General features: G+C 37.5%; 2 protein-coding genes across 18 annotated transcripts in view; one reads left to right on the top strand and one right to left on the bottom strand.

The window, feature by feature from the left end:
* Window positions 1–2,463: 2,463 nt before the first annotated feature.
* LOC136422961 (propionyl-CoA carboxylase alpha chain, mitochondrial-like) lies at window positions 2,464–16,538 on the bottom strand. The gene is made up of 27 exons (XM_066410920.1): window positions 16,405–16,538; window positions 15,701–15,787; window positions 15,035–15,082; window positions 14,808–14,876; window positions 14,192–14,305; window positions 13,691–13,744; window positions 13,297–13,428; window positions 13,041–13,077; window positions 12,747–12,825; window positions 12,400–12,502; window positions 11,822–11,916; window positions 11,034–11,116; window positions 10,480–10,547; window positions 9,852–9,921; window positions 9,334–9,407; window positions 9,044–9,118; window positions 8,695–8,763; window positions 8,216–8,291; window positions 7,598–7,708; window positions 6,777–6,879; window positions 6,556–6,658; window positions 6,106–6,204; window positions 5,907–5,957; window positions 5,321–5,386; window positions 5,117–5,191; window positions 4,657–4,734; window positions 2,464–4,281 (listed from the first exon to the last, which is right to left on the bottom strand). The coding sequence occupies exons 1-27, from the start codon at window positions 16,432–16,434 to the stop codon at window positions 4,213–4,215; spliced, it is 2,118 nt and encodes a 705-aa protein (XP_066267017.1). The 5' UTR covers window positions 16,435–16,538; the 3' UTR covers window positions 2,464–4,212.
* Window positions 16,539–16,675: 137 nt separating this feature from the next.
* Window positions 16,676–17,380, top strand: part of LOC136422960 (ubiquitin carboxyl-terminal hydrolase 9X-like) — a 41,428-nt gene continuing 40,723 nt past the window's right edge. For 12 of the 17 annotated variants that reach the window (XM_066410919.1, XM_066410916.1, XM_066410918.1 and 9 more), the window contains exon 1: window positions 16,676–16,835. The gene's annotated coding sequence lies outside the window, so the exon portion shown is untranslated. Of the gene's footprint in view, window positions 16,836–16,898; window positions 16,983–17,015; window positions 17,038–17,380 lie in introns of those variants that run through there. The other 5 variants (XM_066410917.1, XM_066410913.1, XM_066410912.1 and 2 more) reach the window with 3 other exon arrangements.

Below are 17,380 nucleotides of genomic sequence, written 5' to 3'. Positions count from 1 at the left end.
AAGTAGAAAGCAATCTTTGTTCTTTCGGCCTTGCCTTTGTTCTTCTAGTGAGGCTCTTACTCTTGTCCCCACATGTAAGTACTTGAGCGCGTGAAACGTATCTCGCAAAGAAATGGGTCAAATTGCTGATCGCTTTTTGCGATAAGGACATGTAGAGTTGTCATTAACCATCAGAGCTACATTTAGGTCGCGAAAGTGATATTGTCTTTTCATCATTTCGCGATTGCTACGCACCACTGGGAACTCGCACCTGTCTCAAACGACTGTAGGTTTTTGCCGAGTTCCGCTCTTTAGCATTTCTTCGCTATCAGCAAAAAGTAACGTTAAAAGAGCGCGTGCTTAAAAGTTAAATATTCTGGTTAAGGTACAAGTGTAAGCCTGAACTTCAAAATCATATCTACGTACATGCGTACGTAAAAGTTATCGGACAAAAAGACTAAGCCTGTTTGGGCATAAAGGTGAACTAAAGGTCTCTTTATTCCTTTATTCGTACATATTGACTCTATTCCTTTGATATTTGTCATAGAATGAGGGGTATTGTTACTAAGATTTTATTAAATCAAATTTGCTTTATTGTGGGCTTAAAATTAGTCAACAATAATCAAGGCCATATATGTTTATTGAGTATTAACTTGTTGCCAGGTTTCTAATGAAAATTGCTAGCAATATTTACAGCGCCAAAACTCATATTACGGATATTCCTTTGATAGATGTTGCAAAATGAAGCCCATTGTCATCATGTTTAAAGAATCCAAATTCGTATAATTGTGATTGTGATATCAGTCAACAATTGCCGCTGACTACTTGAACTTTCCTTGCTGCATGTTAGTGCAACCAGTAAAATGAAATATATGTCTGATATATCAAAGGTTGATAAAAATTGAAATTTCATAGTTGTGAAGTACAACACATTCGTCGTAAGATTTTTATTTGCGAACGATGTTAGTTTTGAAAAATATGACGTAGATATTGGCGATGCGTCACCACATAACCGCTGAGTCACTGTAAATGTTTGTTAAACAAAGGAAACAGCTGGCAAGGTTTCCCAAATCACTCTTTCCTTATCTTATCTTAATGATCATTTCTTTATCTATGCACGCCAACTTGTCTTGCCAATTGATAAGGACATAACGCAAAGTATTGTAGGGAATACCTCATAGAGCCGACATTACTCATTTGCATTTTCACATGTTCTATGGATATTCTATTCGATAATAGCCTTATAGCAACATTAAATGGCATTTTGTAGATGGTTATGGAAGCATCTAAGTCTCCCATCTTATTTTGGTATTTGTGTAAATGACATTTACTCACTTTAAATCACCACTAATAGATGTTTACCAGAGGATTGCAAGGGATTACTGTATATCAAAGAAAAATGATTGATAACACAATTACACGTCTGACAATGTCTTTCGAAGCTGTTAATATTACCAATAACACCGATTTGTAAACTCTGGTGACGCCACATTGTAAACTCATACCTTCAATAAATGTTGACTAATAATACACACATAATATAACAAATTTGAGGTAATCGAAACCTGGTAACAGTGGACGTCATATTATATGTCAAATGTGAAGGCTTGATATGAGTGTTCAAGTTGAAAATGTTGCTGGTCATATCAATTTATAAAGTCAGGCATCGCTGCCTTGTAAACTCTCATATCCTTGATAACTGTTAATAGTCCACCCACTTTCAAACATGTTTAAAGTCATTGAACTCTAGTACAATATGGGCCTCATATTTTGCAATATATGTCATAGGTAGAGGCTTGATATTAGTGTTAAAAAAATGCTGGTAATATCAACTTGTAAAGCCAAGCTATGTAATATTGTAAACTCTCATATCCTTGATAGCTGTTGACTAATATTACACCCATAAGAGAAAAATTTGAAGTCATTGAACTTTAGCAACGATCGGTATCATTTTGCAATAAAGATATCAAAACCGGAAGTTCTGTTGCATTACGACAACAAGCTGCTAGGCGGCCCAAAATTTAATGGTTTTGAGGTCTCTTCAAGACCTACCCACATACAAAAATTCAAGACAATCCACCCAGGCATTCTCGAGTTATTGTGTTTACACACATACACACACACACACACAAACCATCCAGGCATTCTTAAAGTTATCGTGTTTACACACACATACACACGAAAAAAACAACCTTCTTGGCAAAGGTAATTAAGGAACTATATATGACCATTGCATTGTAGATATTGCTGGTAGTATCTGTTTGTAACCTGGCAACACCCCTTAATAAATATTTACACCCTTAATGGTTGCTGACCAACATCAATGACGTTCATACATAATGTTTTTAGTAATATCAATGCCACAATTGAGCAAATTTGAATTCACCAAAGCACTCTTAGAATGATCCCTCATTCAGTGATACATATCAAAAGATTGAGTTTCATATGTGATGTAAATATGGCAAAAACAAAACCTCACAGAAAAACTGACTGAAGAGTTTATTCTGCACAATTCTAGCACACCCTTTAGACACTATGCAACAAGAAAAGGTTGTACTGTTACGATTTGGATCAAAAATACATTTGTAGTGCTAAGAATTTCAGAACGAAAATACATTTGACATACAAGTCCATACTGTAGATGTGGGAGTGTGATACACAACTGTCAAATTCCCTATTTCACAATTTTGGCAGGGGTAGAAAAAGAGAACTTCTACCATGTCTATCTCCTTTTTTTCTTCATGTTTACAAATGCGAATTGTAACGATTGTTTTGGAAGCTTCTGATCACAAACTGTTCACTGTAACATATAAAAAGTCCTTACTATGCTGTATACAGTTCGTCTTATAGTAAGGCCACATACATTGTAAATTTAATAACATGAGTTGACATCACGCTGTTGTTGGAAGAAAATCCGTGTAATACTTTTCCAAGGCTACTATATTCACAATACATTGGAATATTTGGGAAAAGAGAGAAATTTTATAGAAACGTCTTAGACATTTTCTAAGTGGACCATGATACAAATGGGACAAGAGAGAACAAGCGATAGGTATAGTTTGCTTGCTTGTTTGTTTGGCATAACTATTAAACTGCCTTTTGGTGAAACACACTAACTTTGAACAGTAAGTGCATTAGCTGAATAAAGTCCAGACAGTAAGGTTTGATCCACTCACACTAGGATGGTCTGCAACTCTTTTTGATAAGTATGGTTGGTTCATTAACATGCTCGAGACACAGCTCTGCTCAAACAGGGGATGAACACAGAATGTTTATCAGATTCTCAGTCAGCAACCCTTATAACACCACCTTGCCACCTCTAGTAAAGAAAGTCAAATTAGCACAGCCGGGTCTTCAAGTGATTAAACCTTGTAAAAACCATACTACACGCAACAGTACAAGAAAACAAGAAATGAGGAAAACAGAGGGAAGAAAATTTTATCCCTGAGAGCAAGGAAAGAGAAGAGTGGTCTTTATGACATCCCAACACCAAGTACAAATGTATGGCATAGGTCAGAGCAGGATAACATGTAATATCTATCATAGCCTTTAATTTCGTTATCATTTAAACCTGTATCCCTACATTACCAGTTTCATGACTTGTACACAATAATATAAGCAGTATTAAGGAATAATGCCCTTCGCATACCTTGACCATTACTTCTACCTGACACTGAATATTTGAAATGAGAAGCATTCATGAAACCATAATTGCATATTTTCTAACCTCACAAACATTTGTCCCACATTCATTTGGACAGACAGACTTTTTAAATAGTATTTACTGATCCATTTTTCCGTCTTGTGTTAAAGACTATTTGTCCTGGACCAACTTTCTTGAAAAAATAGCAACTTTACTGAGGACTCACCCTCAACCTTACAAGTTTAACAACTATAAATGCAGAAATGTTCGCGGGGATTTAATTTCGCGGTAGGGAGAAAATGGAGTGTTCGCAGTGGTTTTGAGTGTGCGTTTGAAACAATAGTAGCGCTACAGTCACACAGTGAAACGGCTTTTCTTGGTGGTTTTAAATTTGTGGTAAAGAGTTCACCGTGAAAACTGCGAACATAAAACCACAACGACCATTTCTACATTTACAGTAACTGATACATGTATATCCATCCAAAGCCTGTTATTAAACAAGTACATAGACACCCCTGCATGGGCAACTTCTTAAGTTCTCAATATTGAGGCAAGACTAAAGAGGCACAACATGTTACGATAGTTCTGGATTATTCTAGCTCCAATATCAAGTCGTCCTCTGACACGTTGGTCCCGGTTTCAAAGTGTACCGCCTTCACCTGTAAGTAGCAACAGTTGGATCAATGATTAAACAACTGAATAAATGAATGAATGTCATTGAATGAATGAATGAACAGAAAAAAAACCTAGCAACTATAAAAGGTACAAAGCCATAGCTTTAGACGTCAGAATAATCTTTGAGTTTCAAAGATTAATCTTTGAGTTTCAAAATCCACCTTTGAAATTCCATTTCTATTTCTTTAAAAAAAAACATGCCCTCCTGCTACTGCTTTCCTGCTACTGCTTTCCTGTTGTGTTAAAAAATATCCTTACAATGGCAGTATGAATGGGTTCAATCATCAACTGCACAATGGGGTTGCTTTATTTAACTCATTCCTCCCGCGAAAAAATATATTTCTTGGAAGACTCCTTACCTTGCCACTCCTGTCAGCTGTGAGGCTGTTTTGCATCTTCATGGCCTCGATCACACAGACCTCCTGTCCGATGGCAACCTGTGGGGATGCAAGGATTCAAATCATTCGACAACTGTAGCATAAAGACATACATGATGGACCTGTTAACCATACAGAAATAAATGTAATTGTTAATTGTAATTGTTACATTTTAAAACTATCATAATACTCATATTGGTCGAATGTCTACATGATAAAACATTATGAATGGATGGATGAATAAACAAATGAACAAAAGAATGAATGGACGATTAACAAACACTGTACATTCAGCTTGTTTCAGATATAGTTTATAAACTGAAAAGAAATTTCTAAAGCTGAAATATCAAATTTACCCTTGAAGTTGACCATCTATTGTTTTTTAATTCACCTGTATAAATCTGAATAGTTCTTAAGGCTAGCAATATATAGAAACACTTACGTCCTGTCCTGGTTGTACAGAGATAGAGACCAGACTACCAGCCATGGGGGACCTCACTTCTCCACTCGCCTCAACCTGTAATAATATGGCATGGTCAGCACAGAACTACAAATAACCTAGACTAGAATTATCAACAAAATGATCAAGGTATTGAAATGATGTTAAACGGTTGGGTACTCAGTATGGGCATCTATGTACACATACCTTTGGTTTCTCTGGCATCAAGTGACTATAGTCTGTGGCTTTTTTGGGCAGAACCTCAACTTTGAACTGAAGAGAGAAATACACATCTTGTTATACTTCACATAATAATGATTTATACAATCATTAGCTCATACCACATATCCTGCTAGCTTTGGATTACCAACTAAGCATCATGTGAAGATATTTGCTTTACCAGAAAATAAGTAGCTACATGCAGGGCTCAAAATCCATTTTTGGGAATAGGTACACTGGCGCACCTTACCTTAAAAATTTGAATAAATGTTGGGTGCACAACATGAAGTGCGGCAAAACCTAATCATAAATCTTACTGCTCCTCTTCATAGCTTGAATCTGAAATTCTATGACTAACTTTACACAGTAATAAGAAAGGTTGTTTAATTTTTCTGACACTTGAATGTCAAATATAAACTGTATACTAGTGCACAATAGTACTTTTGGGTATTTACTAAGCAACCCTACACAATATTTAGGTGCACCCACAGTAAAAAAAAAAATAGGTGCACAGCTCCAATTTTGGGTACACATTTCCAGCCCTGGATGTGTATCAACAGTCAAACCAACTCACCACTGTGCCCTTGTATTGCAGCTTGATCTCATCTCCTTTCCTGGAGATGCACTGCAGAAAAGAGACGGAACGTTAAGCTGCAACCTCCAGTGATTCAGAGTGATATCTCTTTATCCACACAAATGAATGAACAAATGAATATGTCATTATTGCAGATAGGGTTTCACATAAGCATCACTTTATGGTAAGCACTGCTCACCTGAAATGTGTTCTGCTGGCCATTGATTGTTGCGTCCAGAACAGCTGCTGCGATGGACCAGTCCTTGTTCACCGTCAGGGTCTGCCCATCTATTGTTACCTGGGGGAGAGGAGTACATGAAAATCGTTAATTCTGATTGAAACAAGAGCTTTCACACATTTCTTAGAGGATGAATAATATCTTGAGCTTATCATGAATAAACAAAGGTTCAAACAAACAAATCTAAAATGTTGACAAGTTGACAAATTTCACTGAATAAAAGTTGTTAAACTGGTGTCCTCCAAATTCCACACATTTCTTAGTGGATGAATAATATCTAAAATGTTGATAAATTTCACTCAATAAAATTTGTGTATCCTCCAACAGTTGCTAGGTGGATAGCAACAGCAACTGTCTAGATTTTTTAGTTCTCTGAATCTCTAAAGGAAAAAAAAAGTTTTGAGTACTCACTGTGAAGTTATCCTTATTTTCTGTGACAGTTGCTGGCATCTCCTGTCCCTGTACAATAGCTGTGATGTCCCAGGCTGCAGGGTTCACTGGCTGGAGAGGCATTCTGAAATACACACGGAAAAGAAAGACATCTAAGGGCTGTTGAAATATTGCACAAGGAAATCACAAAAATCACAGAGCGACCATGGCTGAAAACATATTTCAATGCCATATTTATGCACCTGTTTTCATTTTTGAAGGCCCCTGCCCTGACCTGGTCCCGTAGGTAGATACAAGCTGCCATGGCTGCTACTTCCTTCTGTTCAGCATCTGACAACTGCCGACCTAACAACACAACAGTTATAATGTGTTACAAAAAGGAACATATGCATACATGACTGTACAAAATCCAAGTTTGGCACAGATAACATACTGTGTTCTCTGGATCTTCGCCTGTGCGGGAATGAAATGATAGTCCATTCTGTGACGTTAAAAAGAAGTTGCTGATCAAACTGTTGGAGGTGTGCAATTACCCAGGAAAACATTGACATGCGTTTCCTGAATCTTACTATCATCCTGAGATTTGAAGGCAAAGTTCTTTGTAAACAACTAAAACTTGTCTCTCTGGCAACATGTTGGCACCTTTTCATCCACCTTCATCACATCAGAGCATAATGAACTTTTGTTGCATGCATATTTGTAGCCAAAAACCAATTTTCCTCAAAGCCAGTAAACCTAAATGTTGTTCTGTTGATGAAGGTTAGACATCCAGGTAATAAGATACGCCAAAAATAGTTACTCAAGCAACTGGATATCTTTCGTCAGTGACTTGTCAGTCATTGATGAAAGACGAAATGTCACAAAATGGACCATCATATCATTCCTGCACAGGCCAAAATCCAGAAAACAAAGTGCCAGCTTGTAAGAAGCATGGTATCTGTATCATGTATCTATCTTTCAGTCACTGACGAAAGATAGCAGATGCTGTCTGAAACGTCTGACTGTTTCAAAATTTTATCCAGTTGCTTGAGTAACTTTTGGGCCTAAATGCTGTTTAACGTACCTTGGAAGCCATCAGGGTATTCTTCATACAGAAATTTCGTGTTGATGTCACCAGACACAAACCTCGGGTGGGCGATGATCTCTTGGAGGAGAGGAATGTTGTGGGTCACCCCTATAACAAACATGGAGGAAAAATAAGAAATGGGCATGTGAAAAGTTTTACAGGTCATATGACAGGCTTTGGCTTATATCAACTTCAAAAGGATTAGTGGACTGATCAAGCTTGTTGGTAAGAGTTTTACTTTGTGTACAGAAATAGCGTATAAAATCTTTATAATTTTGATAACCATCACAGAATTTTCATTCATATATTTAAGATGCTATGTGCAGTATATACAGTGCTGAAAACAATCAGTCAACCATAGCTAGATGCTTTAACTGAAGAGTTGATACCCTTCTCAGCAGTATGCAAGGCAGGAATAATGTAAGCAGCAATAGCCAGGGTTTGATTTTCTGGCAAACTTTGGGTCAAAAGTCACAATCACTAACCATTGGTCCATGTATGCAGGACCAAACAAAAAAAAGTAGATTACTTTATTTTGCTTTGTTGAAAGTAGAACTAAAAGATGGAAAAAAATACTTAAATAGTCTTTCTGCTGAGAGTACAATCCCACCATACCTCTGATGACATAGTTGTCCAAAGCTCTGCACATGTTCTGTAGAGCTTCTTCTCTGTTGTCTCCATAGGTCACCAACTGGAAACAAATCACATTTTTTTTACTTTTATGCCTCTCAAACTCAAATCTCTTAGCCTGGGTGCCATCATCTGTAGTAACCGTTGGCTCAATCTTTTTATTTGCTGACCATTTTTTATTTATTTGTTCAGCTGCGTACAATGTACCGCAGCCAAGGCTGCCCGACTAGCTACTGCTATTACAAGGGGCCAGCCTTAAAGTTAGCAAGTGAAAAGATAGAGCCAGCAGTTACTATGGAGGATGGCACCAAGGCTACAAATCTCTATACACCATCAGTTAAAAAATGTATCAAAGGTATAAAACCCCTCAGAACACCTTAGAAAGCAATGGACTTTTCTTTCAAATTTATGAAAACTTAATGTAAATTGCATGTATGACTGGAGATTATTAAGCATAGACATACCTTAGAGATCATGGGGTCGTAGTACATGCTGATTTCACTGCCTTCCTGGATGCCACTGTCACACCGCACCTGTGAGAACAAATGAGTGGAGTTTGTCATCATCAAGTTTACATGTACTTGGGGCATTCTCACTACACAGATTCAAACACTTGCATTTGGATAAGCAAGGCTTAGGTTTGACAACGCGTTTGCAATAATCTAAAAAGTCATGTCTACAAAACAGGTTTGTTATTGGAAAAGGTGGTTATAGTGGTCAAACAAGGAAGTCTTTTCCTTATAGTGCATTCATATTGTCAAAGTTTAAATTCACTTTTAGAGATGAAGGTTAGTGTGCATGTTTTTTTCTTACCTTAGGCAGATGTGTTGGTTCCTGGTACCTTGACAACCAACCTATTGATGGCAGACCGAAAGACTTGTAGGGATCCTGGAAAAGACAGAGAATATCAAGGAGACGTACAGCTAAACATGCACCAAGACATGCATGACTAAGACCCATGAATAATTTCATCACATTGGAAAATCACTGGATTTTTTATACACAACTAGGTTCAATCAACAGCCGACTGCTACTAACATGTAACTACAGTAATAAACAGGATATAATCTAGGAAGAGCAAACTGTCGAAATTTTTTTTTTACCTCAGCATAAACTCGACACTCCACTGCCCAGCCTCTGATGGGGATGTCACTCTGTTTGATAGTAAGTTCATGTCCTGTAGAATAAAAAAAAATTGTCCATTTAATTCATTTCTTCAAATAGATATTTCTGTTTTCGTCAAACTGAGAAGCTCTCTCACACACATGGCAAGTGTCTATTAGTAAGCGTCATTTTTCAAGAGGGTCTATTATGTAAGGACTCTAATGTAAACATAATCTTAAACTTGTCGATTGTGAGTCATGACTTGTCTACAAGTTGATTCGGTGTACTACACCTATGCCTAAAAAGATGTCAAAAACAAGCCGGAGCCAAACCCCTGCTTGGAGTAGTACTACACAGCTGTAGCGCTTTGCAGTCTATTTTGATTTGACTTTGTCAAACTTTCAGTGGTTACTGCTTGCCTTAGCAATTGTCATAGAAAAAAGGCCTATAAAATTGTTACAAAAGTATAGTCTTTGTTCACAACACAATCTATCAAACGTGACTCCTTGCTGATTACCTTTTGCAACCCTGATCATTTGCTGAACTATGTCGACTCCGGTGATGCACTCTGTGATTGGATGTTCCACCTGGGGAGTGGAACAGGACAAAGGAGTGGGCTTAATTGGTGCTAGATTTGCAGTTTAGGATGGATTATAAATAATCTTTTGAGGCTAAGTATGTTATCACTAATATCTTTATCTAATTTACCTCACCGGAGAAAGAAATTCTCCGGATGTATGATGATGATGATGACGTTATCACAATAATTTTGTACAATCTATAGAATATACCAATGGAAGAGCAAATAATGTTTTGAGGCTAAGTATGTTATCACTATAATTTTTTACAATTTATATATCATATCAATGGTTTATTGAGCAACAGGGCAACAAGGTGTCCAACAGAGAATTGATTCTAAAAAAAGGTTGGATGATAATTAATGTTTTCAGGCAAAGTGCATGATCACCATCATCTTTTACAATCTAATGTTCGTATGAATCTACACTTTTCTATTGTTAGGCATTTATGATTTACAACTTGAATATGCACTGTGCAGTCCCTTGGTACTTAGTTTGCTATTAAGTTATTTTGTTATGGCATAATGATTTTCAAAACAATTTATATGGATCTCAATGTGTTCTTACCTGTAATCTTGTATTCATCTCAAGAAAGTAGAAGTTCTTCTGTGAATCCACCAGAAACTCAACAGTACCTGCAGAAGTTATATGACTATGTTATTCATTCTGATATGAGCAATATGTTTTAAATCCAATGCTGAAACACATTGGCATCTATTGTTACTGGTCAAGAAGAATTAAAACAAAATAAACTGTTACAATGTAATTTTTGCAAGCATGCCACATTCAAATACTCAAGTATATACCTTTTAAAAAATAATTTAAGAGCAAAGTGATTTTGGAAAGTGTTGCTACTTTTTGAATTGTCATATCTGAGCTTGTACAAAATACAATAATAAATGCAAAGACCAGATTAAATACATTTACTAACCAGCTGATGTGTACTATAAAGCTAATTGTTGATCAAAATAAAGTCAAAGTCATTCAATGATTCAAAAAATCAAAATGTCTGGAATTATTGAAGGCCCAAATATTCTTGAAATTGTGGCAAGTTTCAGTTAAAAATGTACACACCTTATTAGCCTGTTATATGATACTTATAGACTAGCTGCGCCACCTACCAGCTGACGTGTAATCTACAGCCCTGGCCAGTGCCACCGCCTGTTCCCCCATGGCTCTTCTTGTGTCTGGGTCCAGGAATATACTGTGGAAAAGCATCAACAAATACAGTTTAAATGACAAAACATCCAGGTAATGTACTATCCTGCTTTTATAATAACCTAATATACACTAACTGCTATCAAAGCAGAGGTACAATGACCAAGACCGTACATGCACCAGACAAATACATGGAGGTGAAAAAGTTATTGCTAGTTTTTACAGGTAAGATGTTTATACATAATTTTCATGAATGTCATTAGGTAAACTTGAAGCCATTTGAAACTCCTTGAAATTCCAAGACTGCAAAATGATATTTTAGCTTTAATGATAAACTTCATGACTAGATTAGGATTGAAAAATTAAACGATTTGGTTGAAAAGGTTCATCAGTCACGTATAATCACAGTTACAAGAATATTCTTCGAAAAGTGACTTGATAAAAGGTAGCAAAATACTAACCTCCAAATTTTCGACGTCTAGTCTGTACGTCTTGTTCACGGAATGACCTAGTCTCGCGAGAACAAGTCCTACTTACCCCTACTCCGCAAGGAGGCGGGGGAGTCAGGACGATCTTCACAAGTCTCGGCCTAGTCTCGTGTTCTCGCGAGACTAGGTCATTCCGTGAACAAGACGTACAGACTAGACGTCGAAAATTTGGAGGTTAGTATTTTGCTACCTTTTATCAAGTCACTGTTCGAAGAATATTCTTGTAACTAAACGATTTGGGTAAGAAATGTTGAGACTTGTACCTTGGAGCCTCTTCAACCACTTTCTGGTTCCGTCTCTGGATGGAGCATTCTCGCTCGTTCAGGTACAGAGCATTGCCATGGCTGTCAGCGAGAACCTGAACAGAAATGGAAAAAAACTTAATTTTAGAATTGAAGGGTCCATACTACATTACTAATGACAGGCTACATGAATGATAGGCAACCATATATATATATATATGGCCTCTGTCGGTCAGTATTGACCATGGTAAAATCCTAATTCACAACAGCCCTACAGCATCGACTATGGCTAAACAGCCCTATACGAGAATGGCAGTCTCTGCCACAAAAATCACACCTGTAAGCTGACTCAGTTCTGTTGAAAAGGCAACCAACAACAGAATTAAACCATTGGACTTATCAAGCTCTAATGATATTGACAAAAAAAGATCTTCAGTCTTAATCTGCATCAGCAGAATCGGGCATTGCCAGAAAAAAATGGACTGCCTAAACCATTGGAATGCTATCGAGAAAATGTAGTACTGTAGAGGTGGCCTTGTTTTATAAACAAAAAGAGCCCGGTAGGTTTTTCTTGATAAGAAACAGAATCTCCACCTTACCTGCATCTCTATATGCCTGGGGTTGTCAATAAACTTCTCTATCAACAAACGGTCGTCACCAAAACTAGACGCAGCTTCTTGAGAAGAAAGTCTGAAACCATCTCTGGATAAGAAACAAAATCAAATCATTGGTATCATTACAAAACTGCTAGTATCTCTTTAACGTAACTTTTAGGTCTAAAAGTTTCAATGAATAAGAAGCTATAAACTAGTAAGAGTTGTAGCTTTGGCTGAAACTTAATTCTTACTTAAAGGAAACAAGTTGAGAACAATACAAATGTAGTTGCAAAAACCCAGAGTAAATGACATGTATGCCAGATAAATTATGTTCTATAACATTTTCCTACCTTGCCTCTTGGTCGTTCCATGCTATCCTCATGCCTTTTCCTCCTCCCCCGGCTGAAGCCTTGATCATTACAGGGTAACCTACAATCAAAGGAAACATGTTTAACCTCATGGTGGCACAAAATAGACAAACAGAATATCATCATTATCAAATTATGACATTAGGTCAGGTACAATCAACAAAACATACTGTATCTACCAAAATTACCAAAATTGCTAAAAGTACCAAAATTCTACTTTTTACAGATACTATTGTAACAGAATGAAATGAAAGATGAAATGAAAGAGGAACTCACCTATGTCATTTGCAATTTGCACAGCTTCATCTGCATCCTAATCATAACAAAAAAGGAATCTCACAATCACTTGAAAGGAAATACTAGACATAATTTTGATATCTGACTGATACGAAAATGTACAGTGTTATCAAGACTAGAGGATTCAGTGGATGACATTTCCATGTTACATTTGTGCCTAGCAACAGATCAAAGCATCACAGACTGAGGAATACATTACTGATTTACTCAAAATGAGCTCTAAGGTTCTACTGACCTTGACAACACCATCGAAGCCCGGGATGACATTGACCTTGGCGTCCTTGGCCAGGAGTTTACTCTCAATCTTGTCCCCCATGGCCTGGATGGCGCCGGAGGGAGGACCGATAAACGCCACACCCTCATCTGCCTAGAAAATAAAAAAAATAATATCACGAAAGTTCACCTGGTAAAGAACATTAAGGAAGAGTTTAAGTTTTGACATTGAGTTTGTTTGGCTGCCCAACTAGTAAAAGGCCATTACAAAGTCAGAAAACTTCACAAAATCTTAGTATTGCACTAAGCTTGCGAACTAATTTATTGAGCTATTATCTATTAAAGGAGAAAGTGTTTCAGGTTAAAGCAAATAAAGTAACCATTGGTCACTGAAACATATGTGTTTGTACACTTACAAGTTTTTTGGCAAACTCCTTGTTCTCTGACAGAAAGCCATAGCCCGGATGGACCTAAGAAAAGGAAAACAATCATAATTCATATATCAAACATGTTCTAGATGAAAAGGTATCTGATAGTAACTATAGCATCTTGGAACAAATATGAATTGTTAACAAATAGCCATTGCAACCAGGCTTTTAGCTAGGATTTATTGACAGGGTGTCCAAAAATTGGCGTGTGTGGAAACAGAGCTCCCTAATGGCCTCTATGAATTAACAGTTACCCAGTAGTTTTACATGTCAATCAAGTTTCATGCTGTGCCAGTGTCTAGTACAGTAGCAGTGCTTAGGGAACACATGTACATGTGTATGTTATTACATGTACCAGGGAAATAGGGTGTCCTCTGGGTGTCTCCTGCAAAAGGAGGATGTCTAATTTCTTTGATTATTTTAGTGTAGGGTGGCCAGAAGACGCCCTGACACCCTGCTAGCTAATAGCCTGATTTCAACTGTACTTACAGCCTGGGCGCCAGTTTTCCGTATGATGTCCATGATGCGATCCATGACCAGGTAGCTCTGGTTGGACGGAGCTGGGCCCACATACATGGCCTCATCAGCCATCTGTGCATGGAGCTGTGGCAACAGAACAAACATGGTGTTACTAAGAACAAGAGATGTCCAGGCCTGCACACTTCCTATAACATCTGGTCACCAGTGTGCAGGAATAAGACTGTACTAAATAGGGCTCAGATACTGAGATAGTACATTTGATAGCTTTTCAGCACCAAGGAAATCTGCTATTTACAAGATTATAGAGTGGAGGAGTGTATTGAAACATCATATTGATGACAAACTATCAAATGGAGTTGTTCTTCAACAATAAATCATAAATCCATGCTCCCAGTTAGAAATATGTCTTTTTGCTTTGCTTAATTGAGCTTTCACTTGTCTATCACATCATTTGTAAGTGCAAAACAGATTTCTTTGAGATTCTAATTTTCTGTCTCAACATGAGCAAAAATGAAAAATTGGAAACATCAACCATATCATGTATTTTTTACACTCAGCTGTATCATAGTAAAAGATTCTATACTCTAGTGTTTTCATCTCTATGTACAAAAAAACTCATACATACAGCATGTCTGTCAGCTTCACTAAAGATGGCGACAGTTTTGATGCCCATTCGTTTACATGTCTGCATTACCTACAACAGGGAAAGACATGTAAAAATGAGTTTACGACAACAATCAACTAGATGTACAAAAAGAGCAGTTCCTATGCAAATCAGAACCATAGTTATGCATCTACATAATGAGTGAAAACACAATGGATATTGACTATAATTGAGTGACTCAAGCTTACCCTGCAGGCTATCTCTCCTCTGTTGGCAATAAGGATTTTGTCAAAAGTCTGTAAAAAGATAACAGCAATTTTAACACAATAAAGTATGCCATCATAGTATGATCACTTGAAACCTTCAAACTTATGATTCTATTACTTCGGAAAAATGACATACATGTACTAAGTATATAAAAATCCTGTGTTTTTCCAAGGAGGTTATATAACCTCCTTGGTTTTCTGTTTGTTTGAACCTACGTCTATTCATGAGAAGCTCAAACCGGCGCGCAGGCCGCTTTTCATTGAGGTCATGAGGGAAGAGGTAAGGGTCAGGCAAAATATCTAAAGAAGATACAGTTTACATTGTTTAAAGTCTTTTCATACTAGTATAATCTTTTATAAGCGTCCTGTACAGATCTTTGAAAGCCCCTGGCTTGTATTGTAAACAGTTCTTGTCTTGGCATTGTCTTCACTTGCATAACAATACCCAGACAGGTCTCAGGGGCCTTCACCTTTGACACTGCACATGCATACTCGAATCTACGAATGGGCTTATTACATACATGGTACAAAATACATAAGAGTGATATATGGTATATACCTATGGTTCGTGTCCATTCGTTTGGTCATTTCTGATTTCTGTTACTTTAAGAGCCTCTTAAGTACAATTAAGTACAAAAGTTGTCTTACAGGTTCGTTTGTGTCCACAGGTGTTGTGTAGATGGAACAACATCGTCTCGCAATTCTATACAGGGAGGAGCTGAACTGTGGAACTCGCTGGAAATGTGAGAAAAAATTATGTCTTGTGCTAGCGTATATTACAAAAGAAAATGAAAGATGCAGAAAATGAAAGATGCGGAAATAAAAGATACAGAAAACGTGAACATCTGTGATTTTGCAACAAATCATGTTGAACAAATGAAGAGTAGTGTGAAATTTTTCGTTAAGTGGACAAGCCCTCAAGGCATGTAATTTAGGGTTCAGTGTAAAACATTAAAAAAAGGTATCTTTGGAAGGTGGTAATTGTATTTTTTGTAATGTCACTCTGTAACGTACATGATACAACACAACGAAATTTAGTTTGTTTACATCACATAACCGGTAAACACACCAGTTTTGTACAGTAAACACAAGCTGTTTACGACCGGGCAGGCAGGCAATTGGATTTTTATCACCCATACTTAGTTGTATTCACCTAAATTATGATAAACTAGGGGGAGGGGGGTTACTTGTCCTAGAGTAGAGTAGAGTAGAATGCAAAATGTTCACAACTGTGGCAACGACAACCTAAACATCTATCATTTTGTCGAAGAACAAGCGCCGCCACAACTCCTGTCATATCATTAGACTATAAATACTCAAATCTCTGCCAGAACGAGTTGTTTTTCCCTCACCTTGACGAGATTGAACCGGTAACTCGCCATGATGGCTCTTCACGAACTCGTGACCTGGCGATGACCTCGCCAGGCTAGCGGTGAAAGTTCAAAGTTGAACATTTTGATACAACTATCAGAAATCTACCGCTAGTGAAGATTTCATCCATAGAATATTTTTGTATATTTTTAAACACTTTGTAAAGCTGACAAAGTATTAATTTTTCTTGTAATTTGCTAAATTACAACAAGGAAAAAACAATATGGCGGCGCCCATGACATCATTCTGACGGGGTTTCCACATCTTCGATGCAAGGGTCCCAGTATTTTGACATTGAGTCAATCGGCGATTATTGCCGTATTTTGGGCCTCTGTATCTTGGATTTTAGAATACATCTTGCAGAGCTTGTTGTATGTACGTGTTCTAGCTACCCAGCCGGACCATTTGACAGGTAAGGAGACGTGTGGGTTGGTTTATGCATTCCTTACTGCGCACTTTGCATTGTAAACATTGGTTGCAGCAGCCATCTTGGACTTGAGGCGAACCCGGTTTCTGTTGCAGTTTTGGCGGCTTACAGACCGGCGACTTTGTTCGTCTGGTAGGATGGCATCCAGTATATCTGCTAGAACTAAAGCCTTTCTACATTTGTGGAAGTATGTATGTTCCTCTTTTCCCGTGGTGGGTCCATTTTCGCCATAACATAGCTCTAGGTGGCAGTATCGATCCCTCGTACTTAAATTTTTGTCGCAGAATGTTTCACTCTCTGTCTGGAAATGTTACGCCCTTTCCCTCGATTTTCACCAATTCTTACCCAGCGCATACGATATGGAGTGCATTTACCCGTGTTTGATGCTACTGTCAAAGAGGTAGGGATTTTGGGGCGGGTTTGACATATAATTTTGTACAACTTGGAAGGTCTGTTTGCTACATTCTTCCCTTTCCTGTGATGCAATCGCTCATATGATCATGACATGATGTTAGATTTACATTATAAAT

The sequence above is a fragment of the Branchiostoma lanceolatum genome, chromosome 17, assembly GCF_035083965.1.
Source record: "Branchiostoma lanceolatum isolate klBraLanc5 chromosome 17, klBraLanc5.hap2, whole genome shotgun sequence".
Taxonomy (NCBI): domain Eukaryota; kingdom Metazoa; phylum Chordata; class Leptocardii; order Amphioxiformes; family Branchiostomatidae; genus Branchiostoma; species Branchiostoma lanceolatum.
Note: the sequence above shows the minus strand (reverse complement) of the source record. Positions and strands in the feature narration are given on the sequence as shown.

Bases quoted from the DNA above. Each gene is read 5' to 3' on its own strand.
- LOC136422961 (XM_066410920.1), bottom strand. From the start codon at position 16,434: ATGGCGAGTTACCGGTTCAATCTCGTCAAG. The intron at 9,922-10,479 runs GTAAGAACACAT...TCCACTCCCCAG, and splicing joins AGATGAATACAAGATTACAG to GTGGAACATCCAATCACAGA. The intron at 8,764-9,043 runs GTAAGAAAAAAA...TTGTTCTCACAG, and splicing joins AACCAACACATCTGCCTAAG to GTGCGGTGTGACAGTGGCAT.